General features: G+C 46.9%; 1 protein-coding gene across 1 annotated transcript; it reads right to left on the reverse strand.

Annotated features, from left to right (window-relative positions):
• Nucleotides 1-4,489: 4,489 nt before the first annotated feature.
• CACNG1 (calcium channel, voltage-dependent, gamma subunit 1) lies at nt 4,490-13,597 on the reverse strand. Its single transcript, XM_009870432.1, has 4 exons — nt 13,357-13,597; nt 7,799-7,873; nt 5,567-5,704; nt 4,490-4,845 (listed from the first exon to the last, which is right to left on the reverse strand). The coding sequence occupies exons 1-4, from the start codon at nt 13,595-13,597 to the stop codon at nt 4,619-4,621; spliced, it is 681 nt and encodes a 226-aa protein (XP_009868734.1). The 3' UTR covers nt 4,490-4,618.
• Between the last annotated feature and the right edge of the window lie 7,853 nt (nt 13,598-21,450).

Below are 21,450 nucleotides of genomic sequence, written 5' to 3' on the forward strand. Positions count from 1 at the left end.
ACCAGCGTGTGCTGCTGGTTCTGTTCACAAGAAAGCGGGCCAGAAATCAGAGTTTATCCCCTTCTCTGCGTTTCTTTGTAGAAAGCAGAAGAGCAGCTCCCTGTCTGCCCGGATGCCGAGCGTGCATATGTGCTGTATGTATGGCTTGAATTTATGTTCAAAGCTTCACCGGCGCCAGAACATCGATCAAGTATGACAAAGCAGGAACAACCTCATCCTTGAGTCAAAACAGAGACATGACGCTCTCTTCTTGCCCCTTGGTGATAACGGAAAGGAAAATAATTTAAACGAATACATTTAAAACAGGTCATATTGTGTGTGTAGCAAGAGCAAGAGGCACTGTCCCACCGTGGAATGTGGAAACTTATTTTAAATGAAGTACAAACAGGTTTATTGCAGCTTCTGCACACTGCTCAGGTTCCTGGCGTTCAAATGCCCGACTGTAGCTCACTGGATGGAGCCCAAGGGCGCGGTGTTAAGCCCCGAGGCCCTCCCTGGGGCTGGCAGGGTGGAGCACTGCAAACAGCCTCTCCCGACGATGATGAACTCCGGAATAGGGGGTACAGGGTATGTTCCTCGAGCTGTCGAGCCCAGGAGAGAAAGTGCTTCTCTGTGGCAGGGCCAAAGATCTTGTTGCAGCAGGGAAGGAATTCTCAGATGTTCAAGACTTTCCGGAAATTATTTCTACAACTCTTCAAATGAAGAGAAGAAAGAGGTGATGGCCACCAGGAGATGACAGAGTGGGAAGGGATCAGTGTGAAAAAGAAGTAATTATACCTGTGTCTTTGTGAACCACGTGCTGTGGTGGTCAGACACTCAGCATAGTACGTATGTTGGCCCTTTTCAGGCATCTGAAAAGCAGCATTTTGAATTTCTGAATGAAACCCTCTCTGTGTGCACCCTTGTGTGCTATAAAGCCGCTGACCGGTGAGCCGGGGCGAGCTCTTCATCCCCTGCCTGGCTGGGGTTGGGTTGTTGCTGCTGCGGTACCTCTTTGCAGATAAAAGCTGCTCTGAGAGCTCAGCAAGCTGCTTGCACAACAGGCAATTTCGTTCTTCAGAGTTGTTAGTCTGGCACCTTTTCTGCACATTAAATTCACACAACACAGCATTTAAAAATAAGGGGAGCAGATTCTCACTGTGCCGTGTGCCTAACAGCGAGTCTTACTCTTACATAAACAAGAAACTTCACGTCTTCTGTGGCACAGACTCTGTGATTTAACACTTGGGCTTTGCATCCGAAATCTTACACCACCGTGTCACGTGCGGTGCTCTGGGGCACCTCAGTGTGGGTGCCCTGAGGAGGGGAGGGCCAGTGATGCTGGTTTTGTGGAGTGGCAAATGGCACATGCCCAAGGGACCTGGGACTGAAGGTGTCCATGAGTCTGGTAGTGGCAGGACTGAGGCTCAGAGCTTCATGGTTGCTGGTGGTAGTTACTTGTTCTGCAGATTAATTTGTCTCTTCTCTCTGGTGTGTGCTTCCCACTTGTTTTTTTTTGTCCGTGTCCTAAACCCGTGTCTGCTCCTGTTGGTTGTGTAGCAGCCAAGTTCCTATTCCTGTTTTGCTCTGATGACTCCCTGCCAGTGAGGATTTCTTTTCCATTTTTGTGCTCCATTCCTGAAGTTTTGGTGTCAGTTCCTTGCTATTTGCTCAGCTGAGAGAATGAAAACTGAAACTGCTTACAGCTCCCCCTGAAACATTATATCCTTCATTGTCCTTTATGAAGGCCAAGTACTTTCATTAACTCTCCCAAAACACATTATCGGCTCCCTGGCAGAGAGATTTAGCTGTGGCAGAACAAACCTGCCTTTCCCGCCATGCATACCAATGACCAATTTAATGGACAGGTCCCTCATCAGCATTTCTGTGTGTCTGGAAAACAGGAGATGAAGTCATCCGTGTGCTTCTCAGTCTTGTGGGGACCGTAAGAAGTAGTGAATGATCCAAAAGCTTCAGCTTAGAGCAGGCAGTGGATAAAGCTCAGTGAGTTTAGGAGCTTCAGGAGGCATCTAGCTCAGCTGCTCGAGTTGCTGTGTGGGTGTAGGGTCTCGCTGCCCTGAGCTGTGGCTTTTCTCTGCCTTATGAGTAAAGTGAGCCCAGAGAGGCTGTAAAACCTCTGGATCTAGGCCAGCACTCACTGGAAATCCCTCCATCGCCCTCATGGACCTTGGCCGAAGCAGTTCAGCGCATGGGTTGGGTGAGACCTTCCAGGAAGAACTGATCTCAAATATGCACGTCTTGAGTACCGCGAAGGGGAGCAGCCAGCTCCTTGGCTGGGCAGCAAGTTGGCCAGTCAGGATAAGGAGCCACGTAGAAATTACTTCATCCCAGGAGAAGCGTTGCAAGAGAGTGATGATGCTTCAGAGAAGTGGGGAAGAAGGGCTTCCTGCGAACACACCAGGTCTGCACCGAGTGGGGAACTCAGACCCCAAGCCTTGCTTTTCTCAAGCCACTGCGCATCCGAGGTGAGGTCATTTAGGTGACGACGGCTGAGGTGGGGATGCCTTTGGGAACGCCCGTGTGCCTGCCAGCTGCTTTGCTGGGATGAAGCTGTGCTGCCCGTGTTTGGAGAGCCCAGCCCAGGGTCAGCACCGCAGAGGTCCTGCCGACCACTTTCCTTTCTGTTGGCTAATGTAGAGGATCTCCCTAGGAACTCGCCTCTGTTTTCCCGAACAATGAAAATGCAAATTAAGAATGTCAGCTCCGTACCCAAAAATAAGATCTCAAAACCATTTAGCATTTCACAGTGGTTCAGTGACAACTTGAAGACTTGCAGTTGTCTCTCCTACTCAGAAATGAGCCCCAATGAACGCTTTAGCCCAAAACTTTGTAATGTGTGTGTTATTTGTAGTGCACATCAACTTCAAAGAGCTTGAAAAAAAAATCTTAATGCAACTTCACAAAAAGCTTTTGTTCTTGCTGCCATTCTAGTGCTGAGGACGTGGAGATGTGCCTGAAGCTGCTCGGGGTCTGCTGGGGCTCAGTGTGCCCAGACAGGGTCTGGCCGATGGCGGGGCCATGGGCAGCCCCTCGGACCAGCGCAGAATTGCTGGGGAACTTGTTGCAATGTCTGAGCGTGTCACCATTTCAGATCTCTTCAAACTGACCAGAAAATTTCTGTTCCAAATTCGGTTTTGCTTTAGAATTGTGGTCAGCAAAGTGCAGAGGGAAAGGCGCCTCCATTTCCTTTTCTCACGCTTTTTAAATTGTCGCATGAAAAAAACCCTGCGATGCAAAACATGCTTTGTCCTGTTTGTTGGGGGGGAAATGCTGAGCAGATTCAAAAAACTGAACTGTAAAAAAATAAAAAAAGACACCCGCCTCTTGGTGCTGGGGACTGTGACAGTGTGCTGAGTGAGCGCACGGGCTGAGGCACCCCCAGTCCCTCCCAGTCCCTCCCAGTGCTGCAGGTGGCCGAGCACTGGGAGGGCTTCGCAGCGCAGGCAGCCCCCGCAGCCCCCCTCCCCGTCAGCGATGCCGTGGGTGTGGGTTTCTTCAAGCAAGCGTAAAAACCGACGCACTTCTGTAGTATTTTCAGGGCTGACTCTCCTGCGTGTTTCAGTCTAAAGTCCTTTCCTTCTTGGCAGCTACCTCGAAGGTTTTTTTTTTCCCGAAATGTAGTTTTATATACATATTCAGTGAGCAAAGCACGGTATTAAAACGCCCATTCAGGAGGAAGAAATGAGAGCTCCGCACAGTAAATACCATCCAGAATTACACTGTCATTCTGGACCTGGCACAATTTGATGGGCCAAGTGATTCATCCATCAAAATCATTTTCCAGAAAATCACGCTACTGGAAGATTAGGCTTTTTATTAAAGGAAAAATATCACTCTTAACGTTCAGTACTTCCTGGCTTTGCCACCAGAGTTTAAGCAGAACAAAAACTATGTTTTGTGGGATTTTTGTGCTCAGTTCAAAAGAATGGAACTGTAGGGTGTAAATTTGTAGGAAAAAAATTTATGCGAATGCTAGGCAAAGGGGTTTTGATGTGATTTTTTTTTTTCTTTTTTTTTTTCCCAATAATTTTAACAGTTTAATAGAATAGCATAAGGATCCTCAGCTTGTTCCAGAGCAGTGAGCTAATCCTTCTCAGGGAGGTAGAGGAGTACAGCCTAAGTGGGGAAACAGACTTCCCATGGAGCTGGAATTTCTCACTGTCTCTCTCTGACTCAATGAGGTGTAAAAGCTGAATCTCCCCCATGGATCTACACCCAGCTCCACCAACATCTCCCTAAGAAAGCTCTTCTGTGTGGTGTGAGCCGTCTCACACGTTATTTTCCCCCAACTGCATCAGCACAGAGCAGTGCCATGCACCCATGACCCGTGCTGGTGTTGAATGCTTCTTCTGTTTTCTTTAAAAAAAAAAAAAGAATAAAACAAAAACAAAGCAATAGTTACAATCGCGACCCGTGCTGGAGTTGAGTGCTTCTTCTGTTTTCTTTAAGAAAAAAAAAAAGGATAAAACAAAAACAAAGCAATAGTTACAATCGAACATGCCTCGGTTCAGTAAAGACTTAGTGAATGGAGTGCACCTTGCATAGGGAGACCCAGACATTTTACAAAATGCAAATCTTTTCGAAGCACTTGTGGCTTTTTTGATGGGTGCTGGGAACATCAGTGCTCTGGCTCTGCATCCATGCAGGTCTCCCAGGGGTTCTGGGGGAAGCGAGGCAGTGCGATCAGGAGGAGGGTGATGCCGCAGATGAAGAGCAGGACGAAGGAGGCGCAGGCACAGGCGAAGGACCAGGAGTAGCTGTACTCAATCCAGACTGTGTCCTCACTGTCGATCATCCTCTTCACAGATTGTCTCATGACTTCGACAGAGATGATGATGCAGAGACCTGAAAGAAGATAGGAGCAGTGGGTTGAATAACCAGCTGTCAAATTTTCATCCTTAATTAACCACCTCATCTGTCTTCTTGGATCCAGGAACTGCAGTGAGATTCACAGGTGAGTCATTGGCTTCAGTATTAGAAGGAATCAACACTCTCAACTGCTCAGAGCTCTGCTCTAACCCAGGCCACACAAGTCAGTGGTGACTTGTTGAGTGTGACCTTTTAGAGAGACTTGGATGGGAGACTTAAGGCGGTGGAGGGATAATTGCATTTCCTCGGGAGCTTTTCCAAAGGTTGAGTTGGATTTTTATCGAAGTGACAACTTGCACCTCTGTCTTTCAGTCACTGGGACATGTCAAGGTATTACTAGGTCATGCAAAAATGCTTGGGTTTGGGAGGCAGCTGTGTATTTTGGGCCTGGATCAGCTGTGTCTTTTGTTTGAGTTTTGATAACTGAGACAGAATAGTGTCTATCTCTGATTTAGGCTGACTGGCACCGAATGTGCTAAAAATGCCCCTTTTAAAGATAATTGGAGACAATACAGCTACACTGCCAGGTAATGCTTGCTGGAGCACCACATAGGGACTTGGAGTCTGACTGTGGTTGGGAGGAAAAGGCCACTTTCAGGGCATTTTTAGAAGTGTCTCCATCCTCCCAGGGTCTATCTAAGTTTCTCTGCTTTGTCCTATGAACTGAGTGCATGTATGTGAGCACTGAGCCTCCTACCTGCGAAGGTGTAGAACATAGACGCTGGCTTCAGCAGATAGTCCCTCTTCTTCCTGAAGGATAAGAGGACGCAGATTGTTCCGATGATTGCAAAGCCAACGCTGAAGATGGCAATGGCTGCAGCCGAGATACTGTATTCTGCCAAAGCAAAACAAACACCAAAAAGGCAAACGTGTGCAAATTTTGAGCACGCTCCCGTCAGCTGTGGTGACTTTGCAGTAGGTCACTCTGAGAAAGCCGTGTCCTCCCGCTGCTATGGAGAGGTGGCTCTGGTGAACTGGGGATTTGCCTCAAATAAAAGCAGGGGCAAGCACTGGCCGTGTATCTTTTTGAATGTGAAGGGTATAAAACCAGAGCAGGAGGGGAAAATGCTTTCCGAACACTGATTGAAAACAAATGGCACCTGCTTTGGTCTGATGAAGCTCTGGGCTGGAGTCGTTTGAGCTCTGCTGCAGAGATGTTACTGATGAAGCCTTACTGGGCTCCACACTCTCGTTCCTTGCACCACTCCTCACACTGCTCACAGAGCAAATAGACAGACCTACGTTATTTTTACTCCATATCTGTAGCACAGAGCATAAGCAAGGCCCCAGTGCCCGGTGCCCACGTCGTTCTGTGTGCTCCATGGGGCTCAAAACCCAAGTAGGCAAAGTGGGCAGGAGGCTGGAGGTGAAGTGTTTGCAGAGCATCTTTTTTTTTTTTTTTTCCCCCGTTAAGACAATGGTTTCCAGCTCTGTGAAAACCCAGCTTCTTCAGGGCATAGGATTAACCCTCTGTAACGTGTCCTAGTTTTCTCTAAGCCAGCTGAGATGGGAACTGGGCAGTTCCTCAGCCGAAGCACACTTGAGTGCCTGAACCGAGGGGAAGAATTGCTAATTGAATAATTCAGGCCTTCATTTACATATTGCATTCGTTTTCAGATTAGTTTAATATTTAACACATGTAGCCATGCGTGAACATCACAGTGCCTGATGATATTTGCCTTTCAAGCCATTAAAAAAAAATATCTCCCAGGCAAAATCATGAATTTTTTTTGCCTGTTACTAATTAGCTCCCATCAAATCGCAGCTATTTCTGTGAAAGGGAACAGCAGATCACTCTTTGTTCTCATTGCTTCTCATACCACTGTTTTATTATAGTTTCCTTAACGTTTCTCTTTACTATGTGCTGGAACTGCCTGAAAGAGCCCATTCTGGTGCAAAAATTTTTTGCTGGGGCTTAAGCTTTTGCTTCAAACAAAAGAAGTTCTTCCTGATTTTTTTTTTTTTCCCCTGAAATTACTAAGAAGGCATTGGGTGCATTTTTAAGATCAGATGGCTGGATCTGATAATACATAAATGATCAAAACCAGGTAGCTCAGATATATGCTCCCCTCTCCACTTAAAATTCCCAGTGTCTTTCCTGTCTTAGGAAACTGCTTTTTTAGAAAGCCTGTGTGCACGGTTTTCCACCATTATCATTTCCAATGGAAGCAAAGCAGATTATTTAATGTGTGTCATGTAATCATCAGCTCATTTACTCCCCAGCAAACTATGTCATGTGGCAAACTGGAAAGGAATTTGTCCTCAAGGAGAGGGTGAGAAAGAGAGAAGAGCATATTAGATGAGTGCTCCAAATATTAGGCTTTGTCAGGGACTTATGAGAAATGTGAAACTTTTCTGAGAAGGTCTGATTTCCAAATGCATGCTCCATAAACACTGCCTGTGTTTTTGTAGGATCTCCTTTCCTTCGACTGATCGCTTTTGTTTTTCACGTGACTTCCATATAAAATCAGTCTGAAGCATAAAATCCTGATGGTCTTCACAGAGTCTCTGTGCTTCCTTTCAGGGTCAAGGTCCTGCTTGGGGTGTGATTTATTTATTTAGATTTCATTTATTTCCTTCAAAGCCTCGGAGTGTCGCAGCTCGTGCCCATGTTGTAAAGTCCTTCTCATGCTGAAAAGACTTTTTGCAGTTTTCATGTGTATTGACATTGTTATATATTTGTGGGAGAACTTGAAGTAAAATCACACTTCTGAGTGTGATCGTATATAAAAATTATCCTTCCCAGGAAGTTGGCATTTGACCTTGTTCAGGCCATTTTTAAAACTTCCTTCCCAGCTAGGGCTATCTGCTAGAAATTCCCGTGGTGCTTTCAGTTAAACCGGGCTCGAACCTTCATTTTTGGGGAACATTTTGTCTTTGATCTTGTGTTCACCTCAGTTTGGAAAATATTTTTCAGTATTGTTCTTACCTTTCTGAGTGGTTACTTCAAATATCTCCGAGCTCTGTCCTGGTGTGAAGTGCTTGAAGTAGGAGCAGTTGCGTTCTGAAAGAGGAAAGGAAATTTAATCTTGTGTGCTTGGAAATCTGTCATAAACTGTAGTAAAACTGAATTTGCTTTTTAATTATATATCAAACTTGCAATGTTTTTAAGATTTCCTGCCCTTGGTGATACCACGAAATTGGAAATTCAGGAGGAGGTGAAAATTGGAAATTCAGGAGGCTTGTGTGTGCCAGACCACCTGTTCCAGCGTGGACAAAGGCTGAAGGCCCCTCTGACGCCTTTTGTGAGCTGTTTCCCCCAGAAGCTTTGCACACTAATTGCTCGTCTATTTAAAATATGAATTCCTGTGGCAGCTGCTGGCAGGGGGAGCTGCTCGGGGCAGTTTGCTGTGTGGGTGGGGGGTGTCACCACCCCCTGGGGGTCCCAGAGATGAGGCTGCTGCAGTGCAGCAAAGCAGGTGGTGTTTGGCTGCCATAGGGACACGAAGGATTGGTTTTTGGCTGTCGCTAAAGAGAAAGAAAAAGCGACACGAAGCTGCAAAAAGCTGTGCAGGGAAGGGAAGGCTGATCGAAGCCATCTGAGTCAAGGGCAAAGGGGCTCTTGCCCGACCTGGCTTTGCTGAAATTCTGTCCTATCAGAGCAATCTCTTCAGTTAATTTCCTAAGAGAGCACTTAGCGTTGAGCAAGCTGGTCTAGTGGGAGGTGTTGCTGCCCATGGCAGGGGTTTGCAACTGGATGGTCTTTAAGGTCCCTTCTAACCCAAACCATTCTGTGATTCTATGATTCCAAGTTCCTCCACCTGGACTTAACATGAGCAGGCTGCCAGGTACGTGGGGTATTTATAGAGCGATTTTGAAGTGAACAGGGATCGAGACTGTGGGGCAGGGGGATACTGGGCAGAGGGAGGTTGGTAGTGATGTCCTTGCGGTCAGTAGGTACACAGGTGCTCTCGGCCTCCGTGGGATGGGGAAGGGTCTGGTGAGGAGCTGCTGGCTCAAAGCTTTGGCAGCAGCAGGGTTAGGGTGGAGGGTGTTCTCGCTATTTATAACTGGTTTAATTGAAGGTTTGAAGGGGCGTGGAGCTGGGAGAACAGTTGCTCGCCAAGAATTTGGCTGGAAGGGTGCAATCAGGGAGACGCGCTGAGCGGCGCCAACTCTGATTGCACTATTCTGCGGAGCTGGGCTGGAGACGACATGCTCAGTGCCTGCCCCAGCACCCCTCCTGCACCCGGGTTGGACTCGCATCACACCTGGAAACCGTGCCAAGAGTGCACAAAATCCGAGTGCTGCCTGCAGCGAGAGGCCACTTGGTTCTCACCAGTTATCTCTTGTCCGTTAAATAACGGAGCGAGCACCAGTTTCCAGAAGATGCTGCACAAAGTCTGAGGGGACTTTGTGGTCCTTTCTGGCATCCAAACCAGGACCTGGGGCAGGTTGCAGGGTACAGCCGGAGCCAGTTCCCGGGTGCAGAAGCACATGGGGTGCTCTGAGGGCTTCTGCCTGGGGACACAGTGATATTGGTGGTTATTCATAGCATTAATTTCTAGTGGCAAAAAGATACCAGCGCACTGTATGTTACCTGTTGGGACTTGTGTTCTGTCACATAAATGGCAGATGTTGGAGTTACTAATCCAAGGAGGATTTATTTTCTCTCTTCCAGCAGCCAGGCAATTGTAAAGCAATGTTTTTGGGCCCATTAATGGAAGATTCCTTCGAGACATTCTTATCTACTTAATTGTATAAGCCAACTTTTATTTTGTCTGCAGCTTCTCCTTGCTGGAGACTAGGTTAATGTTCAGCTTTGGCATCGCCTGACCTGTTCTTTATTATCCTTCCAAACGACTGGAGGAAACATATCTGAACTCAGACCTCTATGACTGAAACGGCAGATTTTGAGCCCCGGAGCAGAGGTCGTATGCCTCTGCCAGTGATCGAGACAGAGCACCTAGGCTGGTGATTGCCGTTTGGGGATCCTTCAGCTCCTGTGCTAAAATGGGGATGAAACTGGGACATTTTATTTTGGATTATTTGGTTTGGCTTTTAACGAATTCTCTGAAAAGCCTAAATTTGGAGTCCCCAGGTGTGTTGACTGTACGAAGCCATCCAGTGTGATGGGGAACACAGCTCAGCTTCATGTCCATCGCAGGCGAACCAAACCAACCCAGTCCACCTGCCAGTCCATGAAGGCTCATCAGAGCGGGGAGTACACAAAACCTTTTAGAGATGGACTTGTCTGCAGGAGGAGCTGCCTCTTGTCTTGTGGCTTATGGCAAAGCCCTCCCAAGGTACGATAAATGGAGTTTTCACACAAGTGGGTTAGCTCCAGGGGAGGTGTTTTTGGAAAATGCATTTATTGTGGGAAATTTTAATTAGATTGGTTTTGGTGAAATCATATATTGTTTTCAGTTTAAAGCTGCTTTGGTGCTCTGCTGAGCTGGGAATATCTGTTTCAACAAGGCTCCCTGTTATTCAAGAGAACTGAGGCACTTGAATACCTCTCTGGTGCCAACATGAATAAGAGAAAAGCCCATTTGTGTCACACCACATTTACATAATGGATAGGATTTAAAATGGGGTTTATAATGGATGAAAACTGTGTGGCAATCTTTGTTTCTCTCCACCTCTGGCTGCATTATCTCTGCCATGAGGTCAGCTCAGTGTGCTGATGGGAACAGCCCAGGCACTCCGTGGTCATTAAGGATCCCACGAACTTCAGGGCTGTAACACGGTTTGTCACACGGTGTCCTTCCCCTTCTGGGTCCTCAAAAAGGCCACAAGATCTTTGGGCCACGCAGAGTTTCAGGTGGCAGCTGTCACCCATGAGATTTGGAGTGACAAGCTGGGAAGGGGCTGGAGCCCACGTTGCTCTTGAACTTGAGAGGGACTCTAGCCTGGATGGTTAGAAAAACCTGGATTTTAATGTAAAGTTTCCACTTGGATTGAGTTTGTGAGATGGGACCTGCTGCTGTGATTAGAGGAGATGCTAATGTGAGGGCAAGGGGAGTCAGACCTTGGGCTCTGACCTGGCCAACAAGCCAGGGGAGGGCCTTTGACACACTCTGAATTTTGGAGATGACATCTCCAAATAGTTTGATTTCTTATCAGTCTTGCGGAGTGAGTCTCTTGTATGGACACGAGTTATCAGCGGGGCTGATAACCCATTTGCTGAAGCAGCACTTTTCCTCTCCAGCTGCCTGAACTCAGGCTCCCACGTTTGCAAAGACCTCTTTAACCCGCTGGCAGCGTACGGAGGCTGCGGATCATCCCGGTGTGCTGGCACGCAGGAGGCCAACGCCTCCTTAGCTGGGGTTACTGGCACAGAAGGCAAACTCAATTTACAGCCTGTAGTAAATGCCCCAGTGCCCACTGGCCACAGTTAACAATGTCTTGGTATTAATCTGAATTTGCTCAGCTGTAACAACTGTCTTTCCTGATCTTTTTATTTCTTACAGCAGGATGCTGAACCCTTCCCAATTTGTCAACGTCTTTGGAAGAGAACCGTAAAATTTTAAAGCTCTGCCTAAATCACAGCCCTGCTTTGTGGACTGCAAGCCAAGTCATCCTCCCCATTTTGCACCGTGCTGAGCTCAAAACCTAATAAATAAAGTTAATCGTGCCATCCATTTCCTCCTCAGGGAATGACTGGCAAATGGTTATTAATACAGTGATAAATTCTTTTGTTTCTTTTCCAATCCTGGCAGTAACGTCTGGTCTTCTCTCAAGATTTTTAGGAAAACCAGTGACCGCATCTGCTCTTTTACTGCACGTTTGTTCATTCACATTTTCTCAGCCACTGCAGGTCTCACAACCCTGGTGTTTCCCTGCTGACATCTCTTCCCAGAAGTGTGAAATCAATCTAACGCGAGCCGTGCGGACACAGCATCGTTTAGCAGCCCGGACCCGTGGGGGCTGTGCTCCCTCCCTCCTCCCCTTGCTGTGTTTCTGCTGTGAGTAAAACGGGGATGAAAATATTTATGTCACAACTGAGGTGCAAATTGCTGTGCCCTTTGAAACCTCGGATGCTGATTCCTACACAGGCTGTCATCCGAATTCCCAAATACCTTTAAAAACTGGAAAACCACCTCCCGGGTGGTGATGGGGGTGGCTCAGCCCCTCCGTCATCCCCCGGTTATTCGCTGTGCCTGGCGGAACAGCAGCGCTGGGACGGGATTCACTGCCTGCGCAAGCACATGCTGATGTCTGTCAAAGATAGTGGCTGCCTTCGCGCTGCCCTGCCCGCGAATCCACTTTTGGCAGACAGCTGGCTATTTATGAGTTTTATATTTACCCCCGCAGTTGTGCAATTTTGGTGTTCATCCACCAATTTCTATTGTTTTTTCCTTTTGTGGGAGTTTTCCGCTGAGGCAAGGCGGACAGTGAGGAATACATCTCCAGGCTTGTCAGTACCTTCATGAGAGACATTAAGCATAGAGATGACACACTCCCAAATTTGGTTAGAGGCAGATCCGAATGCTGTGCCTGAGCTCTGCTCTTGAGAACATGTAATTTGGCCAAAGAGATAAAGAACTGCAGTAATGCAGGGAACACACAGTAAGCCCAGGCAGTAAGATTTTTCACAGGAATTTTTCCAATATGTGTTAACATATATATTTCATTTCAAGCAGCGCATCTAACATGAAGGCAATCCTGTTATTTCTGTTCTGGAAAGCATCCAGTCCCCTATAAGCCTTCTGAAAAAGCAGCATAGCTCAGTCACGGATGGAGTGTATTAGTGCACGCGGCGCGAATGTTGCTGACTTTGCGATCAGCAAAACCATAATGAGCTCCTTTGACCACGGGAAAGGAGCGTCTTCCCGGAAAGCGGCCGTGCCTGCTCCCCCACTGCCCTCCTGTGATGGAGACGTGCGTGGGACCAGCCTGCCTCTGCCGAGAGGTGAGGAGGCTCAGTAAGTTGTTGAGAAAATGCTTGAAACTCAGTTTAGGACTTTTTATTTTTCTTTTTTTTTTTGCAAGTTGGCAAGAGGTATTGCAAGTCCTTTTTCCCTCCTGCCCTGAGGGAATGGTTCTTACTCAAAATAGCTCAGAGATAACCTAATGCCAGCCATGAACAGGCTGTTGCTTCCCAGCAATATGGATCTGGAAATCCTAAAGATCCAGCCACATATGGTGGACCCATAAATCCTCTTTCTTGCCCACTGCCGTCAGCGTGCCTGGATGTGGCAAGACCCTTGGCTCATGCCGGCAGCGTCCCAGTTTCACTCTGTGATTTCCACCATGCCTGATCCTCCTCCCCTTCTCTCCACCACTGTTGTGGTTTCACAGGAGACTCAAACACAGTCACAAACAGACGTGCAAGGCAACGCAGCGCACACCTACAGCAAGAAGGATGGCAATGAGGTGTTTTTGCAGACCGGCATGAAAACAGCCCCACGCAGCCCCGTGCCATGTTAAGTGCCACAGGAACACGAGTCCTATTTTCCTCCTGCCACATCCTGCAACCTGCTAAGCCAAGCCTGGTGTGATCGCCTGGTGCTTTCTCCCATGCATTGGTGGGTGGTCACCTACCTCCTGGCAGGCTTATCGGCCCACAGCTCTTCTCTTTGGGACCTTGCTCCAGCATGAAAATCCGTTTCGTACAGAGTCGCCATAGCCCGAAGTGAGCTGCTTCGCAGGTGCTGTTGTATTTCTCCACTCTGGGGCTCAGCACGGCCCAGTGGTCAGTCACTACGGCTGCGAAGAGGAGCGAGACGCCCACCAAGATCACGGAGAACGTCAACCGGACCTTTAGGGGTTTGCTGCCCTCCATCCCGCTCCGGACCGGCGCTCCCGGCGGAGCGTGGCGAGTGATTGGCGAGGTCTCCCGAAATCCTGGCGTATCCGAGTGTTTACAAATGTCAGGCCCGGGGAGAGCGGGGCGGCTGCAGACAGCTGCTGGGCTGTGTCAGCGCGGAGGCTATTAATGCACCTAACGAAGCAGCACCCGGCAGAGCTCGGCTTTCTGCCCCGTCCTGCTGGCTTTGTTTTGGCTTTCCCCGACCGGGCGGGCGCTCGCTCGCTCAGAGACCGCCGTTCAAAGGCTGTAATCTCTTGACGTGCAGCATGCCCAGAAATAGGCATTAATAGGATGATTAACTTTTCAGCTCAGTTATACAAACATCTGTGTTTATAATAGCGTCAGGCCTGAGTTCAGTCGGATCCTAAATAGTTTAATAGCCCTGGAGCTCACAAACTGCCCACCCACGCCTTCAGCTCACAGCAGCCTCTGCAAGGAGTTCGGGGCTGGGTGTCCCTCCAGAGCCCAGCGCTGCAGCGTGAGGGAAGTGGCAAAATAAGCAAAATTATCTATTTTATCAATTAATTATAATTATTTTTTAATTCACCTGAAGTATTGTAAGTAATCTTATTTTTTGGTGCCTTTTTCTTATTTTTTCTCAGGCAAAACCTCTCGAATGCCTACTTGCTTTCTGCCATCCAGGCTTGCCTCGATGCACACAGTAACTCCAGCATTCACCCCTTCCATCATTCAGACATGATGTCTGTCACCCAGAATGCAGATTGTTGAGGCTGGGCCCAACCTCTCTCCTTCCCTTTGATATTTCAGCTTATCATAAAGCTAATTTGATGATAATATCAATGCAGAGACCACTATGGAGACGACATTACAACTGCGCTGTCAAATTGAGGAGGGTGACAGTACCTGCATATCAAAAGAATGATTTAAAAAAAGCCAATGGAAAGCTGAAAATATCATGTTATCGTGTCAAGATAACGTCAAAGGCACTCCAGTCCTGTCTTACGAACATTCTTCTTTGATGTCAAAATAACGGTGCAGAGGTGTCAGCTCAAATTAAGGAGGACAATCTGAAGCAAGGAGTTCAGGTGAAAGGGGCGTGTGGGAAAGGGAGAGAAAAGAAAGACTAAGTTTAAAAATATTGATCTGAAATATCTGTAATTGACTTAAAGGAGTTAACATTACTCTGCTTGATGTGTGACCAGACAGAGACACCCCTGGGTAGCAGGGTGTCACCTCTGAACCTGGTATGGTCATCGGGTGCCCTGCTCCTGGCAGGGAGGTGACAGTCATGGGAAGGAGCGAAAGTACATGGTGTGCCACCAGGAGGACGGGGACTGGGGAAGGTGCTGGGGACACGGGGCAAGGCAGGGACAGGAGACCATGGGCACATCTGTAGGAACACGTTCACAGCCCTCTGTTGGACTGTGTATGTCGTGCTGGGGCTGGGAGAGCTCTTACAGGCTTACATTTAAACCAGAACCAAGAGTTCTCATGAAAGTGGAAAATCCTAAAGGGAACAGACTTTAAACCAGAAAAGGAACGCATTAAACATGTAATGCCTTTTCTTTTGAAGTAGTCTCTTGTTAACTTTCACTAGACATCAGTCGATCTTTGGAGATGCATCCTGACTTTGCTTCCTTGATGCTACAAACTCCACAGTTTCTCCACAAGCTGAGTGTAAGAAAGTGAATGTGTGTTTGCAAATGTGGGCACAAAGCAAGGTTCTGGTTGCTGAGGAAGCAAGTGCTAATGATCATGCTGTAGACTAATTACAACCTACAAGGACTGCAGGGGTGGGAACTCATTAATTTTTTGTTGGTGTTGGTCTTTGTGTCTCTTCCAGTGTTGGCAAGAATCACACTTTTTGTTCTCATTAAGGTACTCCAATCTGGATAAGCTCCTCAGGGTTTGGTTTTGTTTTGAGTTTCCTAATAATATCCAGGAGAAAACCAAAGTGAAATCAGAAGGGAAGAAATCATCCTTCCCTCCCTTGCAGAGTAGAGCTGGGAGAGGAAATAAGTCTCGATGAGTTTCAACAGGTGAAAGGCCATGGCTTCCTTGGAGACTGAAAACTCACGTCACTGCAGCCGAGGGGAATCATTGTCCCCAGCCCCAACAAAAAGTGACCTAGAGCCACCAGTGCTTGGGAAAGTGAGTATTTCATTGGGTTGTTGCTCCCAGTGGGCTATAAGAGCTGATGTAGCTGCATCACATGGGCGCTGCTGCTTCTCCCTCTGGCACCAGCTCGGTGGATTTTTGGAGGCTCCCAGCAGGTATTTGGTGATCACCGCTTGTAGCCCCTGCAACCACTGTGGTGAGAGCCAAAAGGCTCCTCTGCCCATGGGCTGAGCCTCTGTCCCCAACCTGGGAACTTCTGTCCCAGTGTGGAGGCAAGTTGCCCTCCCCAGGAGGGCTGGTGGGCTGGGTGGGCACCTGAGAAATGCAGAAGTAAAACAGTTCTGGAGAAGCAAGGGACTAAAGGGGACCCCAAAGGTTCCGGCACATCCAGAAGACTGTGGTGCATAACCCTCTATGTTCCTGCAGTCTCCCCGTGTCAGCGGGCAAGTATTCACGTTTAAAAACCTGTATCTCATCAAATATAGACAGACTATTAATGAGGACCTGTTGGGAAACAGGGAGGGTTGTAATCAGCTGTATTTTAGCAGCAGTGAGTGAGACATAATTACGTTTCTCTACTGGAGAAAATGCTACCAGAGATGTCTCAAGACTTAGTATTGCATTATTTTGTCCCTAGCAGAGGCGTTGACTTGGCTCTGCTCCCCAGAACTCGCATTTTTCTGTATTTCTTCCAGACCTGCCTCAATATTTACCGCAACCAGCTTAATCAAATTCAGTGGTTTCCTTCTTGCAGAATCCCAGAAGCGTTTAGGTTGGAACAGACCTTTAAGATTGAGTCCAACCACTGTGTTCTGCAGAAGGCCCTTCCCAGGTGAGAATAACCCAGAGTGGAGGAGATTGTGCCTGGTCTGCTCTCAGTGTAACCATGTTCTTGGCAAACACCTTTCTTCAAATGGGAGCTCCTTAGCAATTTTCGAGCTCCTGAGCCCGCACTGGCACAGTGTGGTATGACCACCATAGTCATGGTGATGACTACACATGGCTGATACCTGGGAGAACCACCAGGTACCAGCTCCTTCATTCTGGGGCTGAAACCCTGCTCGCACTGAAGGCAAGAACAAAATGTGTGTGGGTGTTTTGGTTGTGTTTTTGATATTATTTTTTAATAGGCTTCCATGGGTGTGAAGAAGAAGACAGGACCACGCGTGAAGACCTCCTTTAGCCCAGGCTCCTCCCGGCCCCGCATCCCCAGGGAGCACAGGCAGTGCTGCCCGTCCCCACCACTGCCTGCACCTTTGAGCTGCAGCTTCATTCTCTTAAAATACTGCCCGCCACGCCGGCTGCGCCACTCCGGTAAGCGATCCCTTCGGCGGTAGTGAGGCAAGGCGGTGGCGGCTGTAAGATGAGCCCTTTAGCAGACAGGTGCAGAGAGCTCTTCATTCCCTTTTTATTTTCGGCACCTCCCGTGTTTGTTAGTTTTCTCATTTCAATGAAATGCCACATCCTCCTTGCTGGGCTCCTCTTCCACTTTCTGAAGCCTTGAGGGCTCTGTCTTTGCTTCCTGCTCAAACACTGGCCCCTTTCGACACATCCCAAGGCAGCCACAGCCCTTGGGGTCACTATTTACCTTTTGCTCAGCAATGTGGGAAGAGCCTTTATGTATTTTAGTTGAAGCCCAGCTTTGGGCTTGAGCTTCGAATGGCTTCACTACCGAGTGTCGGAGGCATTTGTAAAGATGAATCTTGTGCCAACTGATCGTACGTAGAGGGAGAGGGAGGCAGACAGCGATACGTGGGCAGTCTTTTATCTTCGAAGACAATCTGGAGGCTTAGGAGCTGGGAAGGCAGAGTTAATATAAGTGTTTGTAGAAGTATTGTCTCCAATACAGGGATGGTTCGGGATGTCTGGGAGTGGTGAGGGGCTGCTGAGCTGCCGACGCGTGTTTGGTGCCGCCAGGGTTTTATGGGTGTGATCAGAGCAAAGCTTTCGTGGAGCTTTGGCACATGGGGTCAAGCTTTCTTCAGGCAAATCGTACAAGATCAAGGAGAGGGAGGTTGCTCGGAAGCGAATTCATGTGGTGCCTCAAAAAGTGGAGGCAAAGCACAGGCTGGGGGGCAGCACTTCAGAAGACACTGGCTTATTTCTCTTGACGGTGGCTTGCAGTGCCTCTGGCCACCACACCAGTTTCTAACAGGGCACTGAAACCAGAATATTCCTCCTATGGGCCAAGTTTAAGCTGCAAACTAGAAGGTTTTTCTTAATTTCTGACCCAAAAGACTGGAGATGTTGTGAAGGTAGCTTATCTTGGTGATTTTGTGGTCTATAGGACCACAAGCATAGTTTTTTCTCCTCTGATGTATTGGCTTTCAGTAGTATTCCCAGCTGCAATCAAAATAGGTAGAAATGTGGGAAAAAAAAATCACAGAAATCTCAGCTCAGAGAACCTGGAGGTTGGAAATCTATATACCTTTCAGCACACAAAATTGAATACATTTAAAATGGTTTATTTAAAAAGTAAGGATTAAGTACATTGTACATGGTTGTGATTACACCAGTAGAACCGAAGCACAGTGGAAATAACACTTTAGAACTGCAAACAGAAATGTAACCTCAAGGGACATGATATATTAGCCCTTGTGGATATGCGATCCATACAGAAAGAAAAGGAAATATAAAAATAGTTTTTTGTTAGATGTATGGGTGTATGAAGTGATTTCTCCTTTTGGTCCTGTTGTGTATGAGAAACTAGGAAGGGAGAGCTGGCGATATACCTGAAACTTTGTTTCTAGGAAAACTGAATCTAGTCCATTAGCATTTTTTTTTTATGTTGTAGGGTAATACCAAAAGACTGAGTTAATGATATGATGATGATATCTGCACACCTTGTTGAGAAACGGGGGCTGATTTCCCCTGCTGTACAGGGAAACCAGAGAGATGTGGAAGAACAAATTTGTATTTCTCTTTTTTTCCTAACTATCACTGAGTGATTTCAGAGTCCGAGCACAATCTAACTCTGTTCAGACAGATCAGCCATGGGGCAAGACACTGTTCATGTGCAGGAATGTGGCAAATTTTTCAGTTTTGTCAGAATCAAAGTTTTCAACAAGAAATGACTGATTTTTGGAGGATTATTTTTTTTTTTTAACTGGAATTGTCAAATGAAACAACTTTTCCTTTTTTTTTTGCTTCAGTTGAACAAAAACCCGTGCTGTAATTAGACACAGACCACGAGTTTTAAATCGCAGCTCCCATTCTTCCACAGGCCAAAAGCTTTGGTCGTGTTATCTCCTTGTTGTTCCCTGCCCAGACCCCCATCCCCGGAGCATCCCACAAATTCCTCCCGACTCCAGCTCCGCTTTTCCCATGCACCTGCTGTAGAAGGAGCAGATGCTCCAGCTGGGAGTGAAGCAGAGCATCGCACTCAGGAGAAGAAACCAGCCCTGACCCGGGGGAGGAGGCTCTGGCAAAGAGGAACATCCCAAAACACTCAGCAAGACTTTCTTTTTTTGGTGTAAAAAGTACTGCACGTGCCTCTGCAGGTCTGCCCCGGGCTGAAGAAAAGCCTTGGACTGTGGCTGAAATCCCATGGTTGGTTTCAGACACGTTCACTGGAGAAGGACGATTAAAAGAACGAAACCAACACGCGAAGCAAACCTCACACTGTCAACTTCCAGTTCAATGTACATGAGCTTAAGAAACAGCTGATATCTAACTCCTGGTTTTAAAGGGAATGGTTTTATTCTTAATTACAGTAAACACGGATGAGGACTTATTTCTAACTATTAGTTTATTAACACAGTGGGAAACAAATAGTTCTGGGAAATTGCACTTGAAAAATACATCGACTATAATTAGATGTAAATTAATTAGCACTTAGTATGACACACTAATGAGACAGAAGGTTGTTTTTTTCATTGCAAACTTCTACTTCTATCATAGCTAATCAAAGTATTTTAATATTACGAAGTCTCAAAAAGTAGGAAATAATTTATTGTTTGAAAGCATAAAGATTCTTGTAAAAAAAACCTTTTCATCAAGAACTTTAATAATTTTAGAACTCTTTTATGATGTCCTAGCCGAAAAGTAGGTAAAAAAGTTTTCTCATCTGCCTCTGTTTGAATTTCTTTTAAAAAGCTTGTGTAACATCTTTCTCCATAGTGTGTTGATACAGAAAGTAGCACAATATTTTCCACTTTTAAATCATTCCCATCGCACCATTCGCTTTAGCTCTCAGAGTCCAGAGGTTTGAAAAAGGATCCCAGCAGAGTTTTAACCTGAATGGAAACTCTTAATACGCAGGGATGAAGGCTCCACCAAAATAATGCTGCCGCTCCTCCAGGCGGAGGGCTAACAGCAACCAGGGGAAGACTTTTGCTTAAAATTGGGAATTGTGTCTTGGTTCTTGGAAGGAGAGAGGCTTACGCAGGGTTTATCTGGGGTGGGTGGGAGAGGGGGTTCAACTTGCTTTTCGGGATGTTAAGGCAGCTCCTCTAGGATTTCCCTGGAGGACTTGGTTCCACGAGCTCAAAGCCTCGTATCCAAACCACCACCGAGCTGCTGACGCTGTGGCCGTCGCAGGATAAATTAAGACTAAAGAGGTTTTAACAGTTGGGCTAAGATCTCCCACCATCAGTGAGCCAGGCTTTCCAAATCCTGACTTTTTTTTTTTTTTGTCTTGTCACCATTTCTCTAGTCTCCTGGTATCAAAGATTTTCCAGGCAAAGATGATGGGTGTGTTGAAAGGAATCTATGGGAATTAGACGCTCCTCTCCCACGGCATCTAATTCATCCCAGGGGAACTGGGCACGTCATTCTTATATGGCTTGGTCAAGCGGTCACTAAAATCTGTATGAGTACTACTAAATAAAATTAGCTTTGAGTCAGGCCCTTGAGCTTCGAGATTCCAAGCCTAAGCATAAAAAATGAAAGCAGGAATTTAAAACAAAATATTTCAGACTTTTTTAGAAACATACAGAAGCAACGGGTACAAATTAGTTCCTCCCTTAGGTGATGCATAGAGTTTTCTGTGGGCTCTCTGCACGTAAGTAGATTCGTCATTACAAAATAAATTAAATTAGGTCGAACCATCATTTCCATCTAAAAGCAACTATACCTTGCACCATGCGGCACTTATTCATAATAAAAAGAGTTTAATAAATATCTCATAAACGGTGATTATTTTTGTTCTGTTTTAAAAAATACAAAGTTGCCATCCGTTCCGTTAACACTCAGTTCCCACCGCTGCGGGAAGGTTTGCTAGTCCGAACGTGTTAGCGTCTCATTTTCTTACGCACATTGCTTAGGTATCTTAGTTTCCAGTAGCATTAGTGTTGCACTTGTGAAGCAGTAAGGAGAAGAGGAACGCAGTCGCAGGGAACCGGTGGCTTCGCCCACGCGAGCTGCCCCGGCTCAGCTCCGCTGCTGCCTCTCGCTATACGTAGTCTCTAGGGGCTCCTGACAGACAGCACTCAGCACCTTGCCGGATCAGGCACTAGGGCTAGTCGAAATGAGAATTCAAGTTTTCTAAATGTTAGGCAAGAAATGATATTTGCAAATATGCTCAAGTCCCACTTACTTTAATCCTTCCCTTTCCGGGTGGTTCAAGATGCACCCACCCTCTTCTCCCCCACCCAAGGGACACCTTACACCCAGAAATGGGACCCTTACCACCCCATCAGGGAGTCTGTAACGCTCAGGACGTGGGTGCTCTACGGTTTCAGTAGCACAGGCCGGTTTTAGAAAGTGTTGCCTTCAAAAATATTTTCTTTTTTCTTTTTTTTTCCCCA

Source organism: Apaloderma vittatum, unplaced genomic scaffold, assembly GCF_000703405.1.
Source record: "Apaloderma vittatum isolate BGI_N311 unplaced genomic scaffold, ASM70340v1 scaffold13865, whole genome shotgun sequence".
Lineage (NCBI taxonomy): Eukaryota > Metazoa > Chordata > Aves > Trogoniformes > Trogonidae > Apaloderma > Apaloderma vittatum.

Bases quoted from the DNA above. Each gene is read 5' to 3' on its own strand.
- CACNG1 (XM_009870432.1), bottom strand. From the start codon at position 13,597: ATGGAGGGCAGCAAACCCCTAAAGGTCCGGTTGACGTTCTCCGTGATC. The intron at 5,705-7,798 runs GTAAGAACAATA...TTGCTTTGGCAG, and splicing joins TGAAGTAACCACTCAGAAAG to AATACAGTATCTCGGCTGCA. The intron at 4,846-5,566 runs GTAGGAGGCTCA...ATCTTCTTTCAG, and splicing joins TATGTTCTACACCTTCGCAG to GTCTCTGCATCATCATCTCT.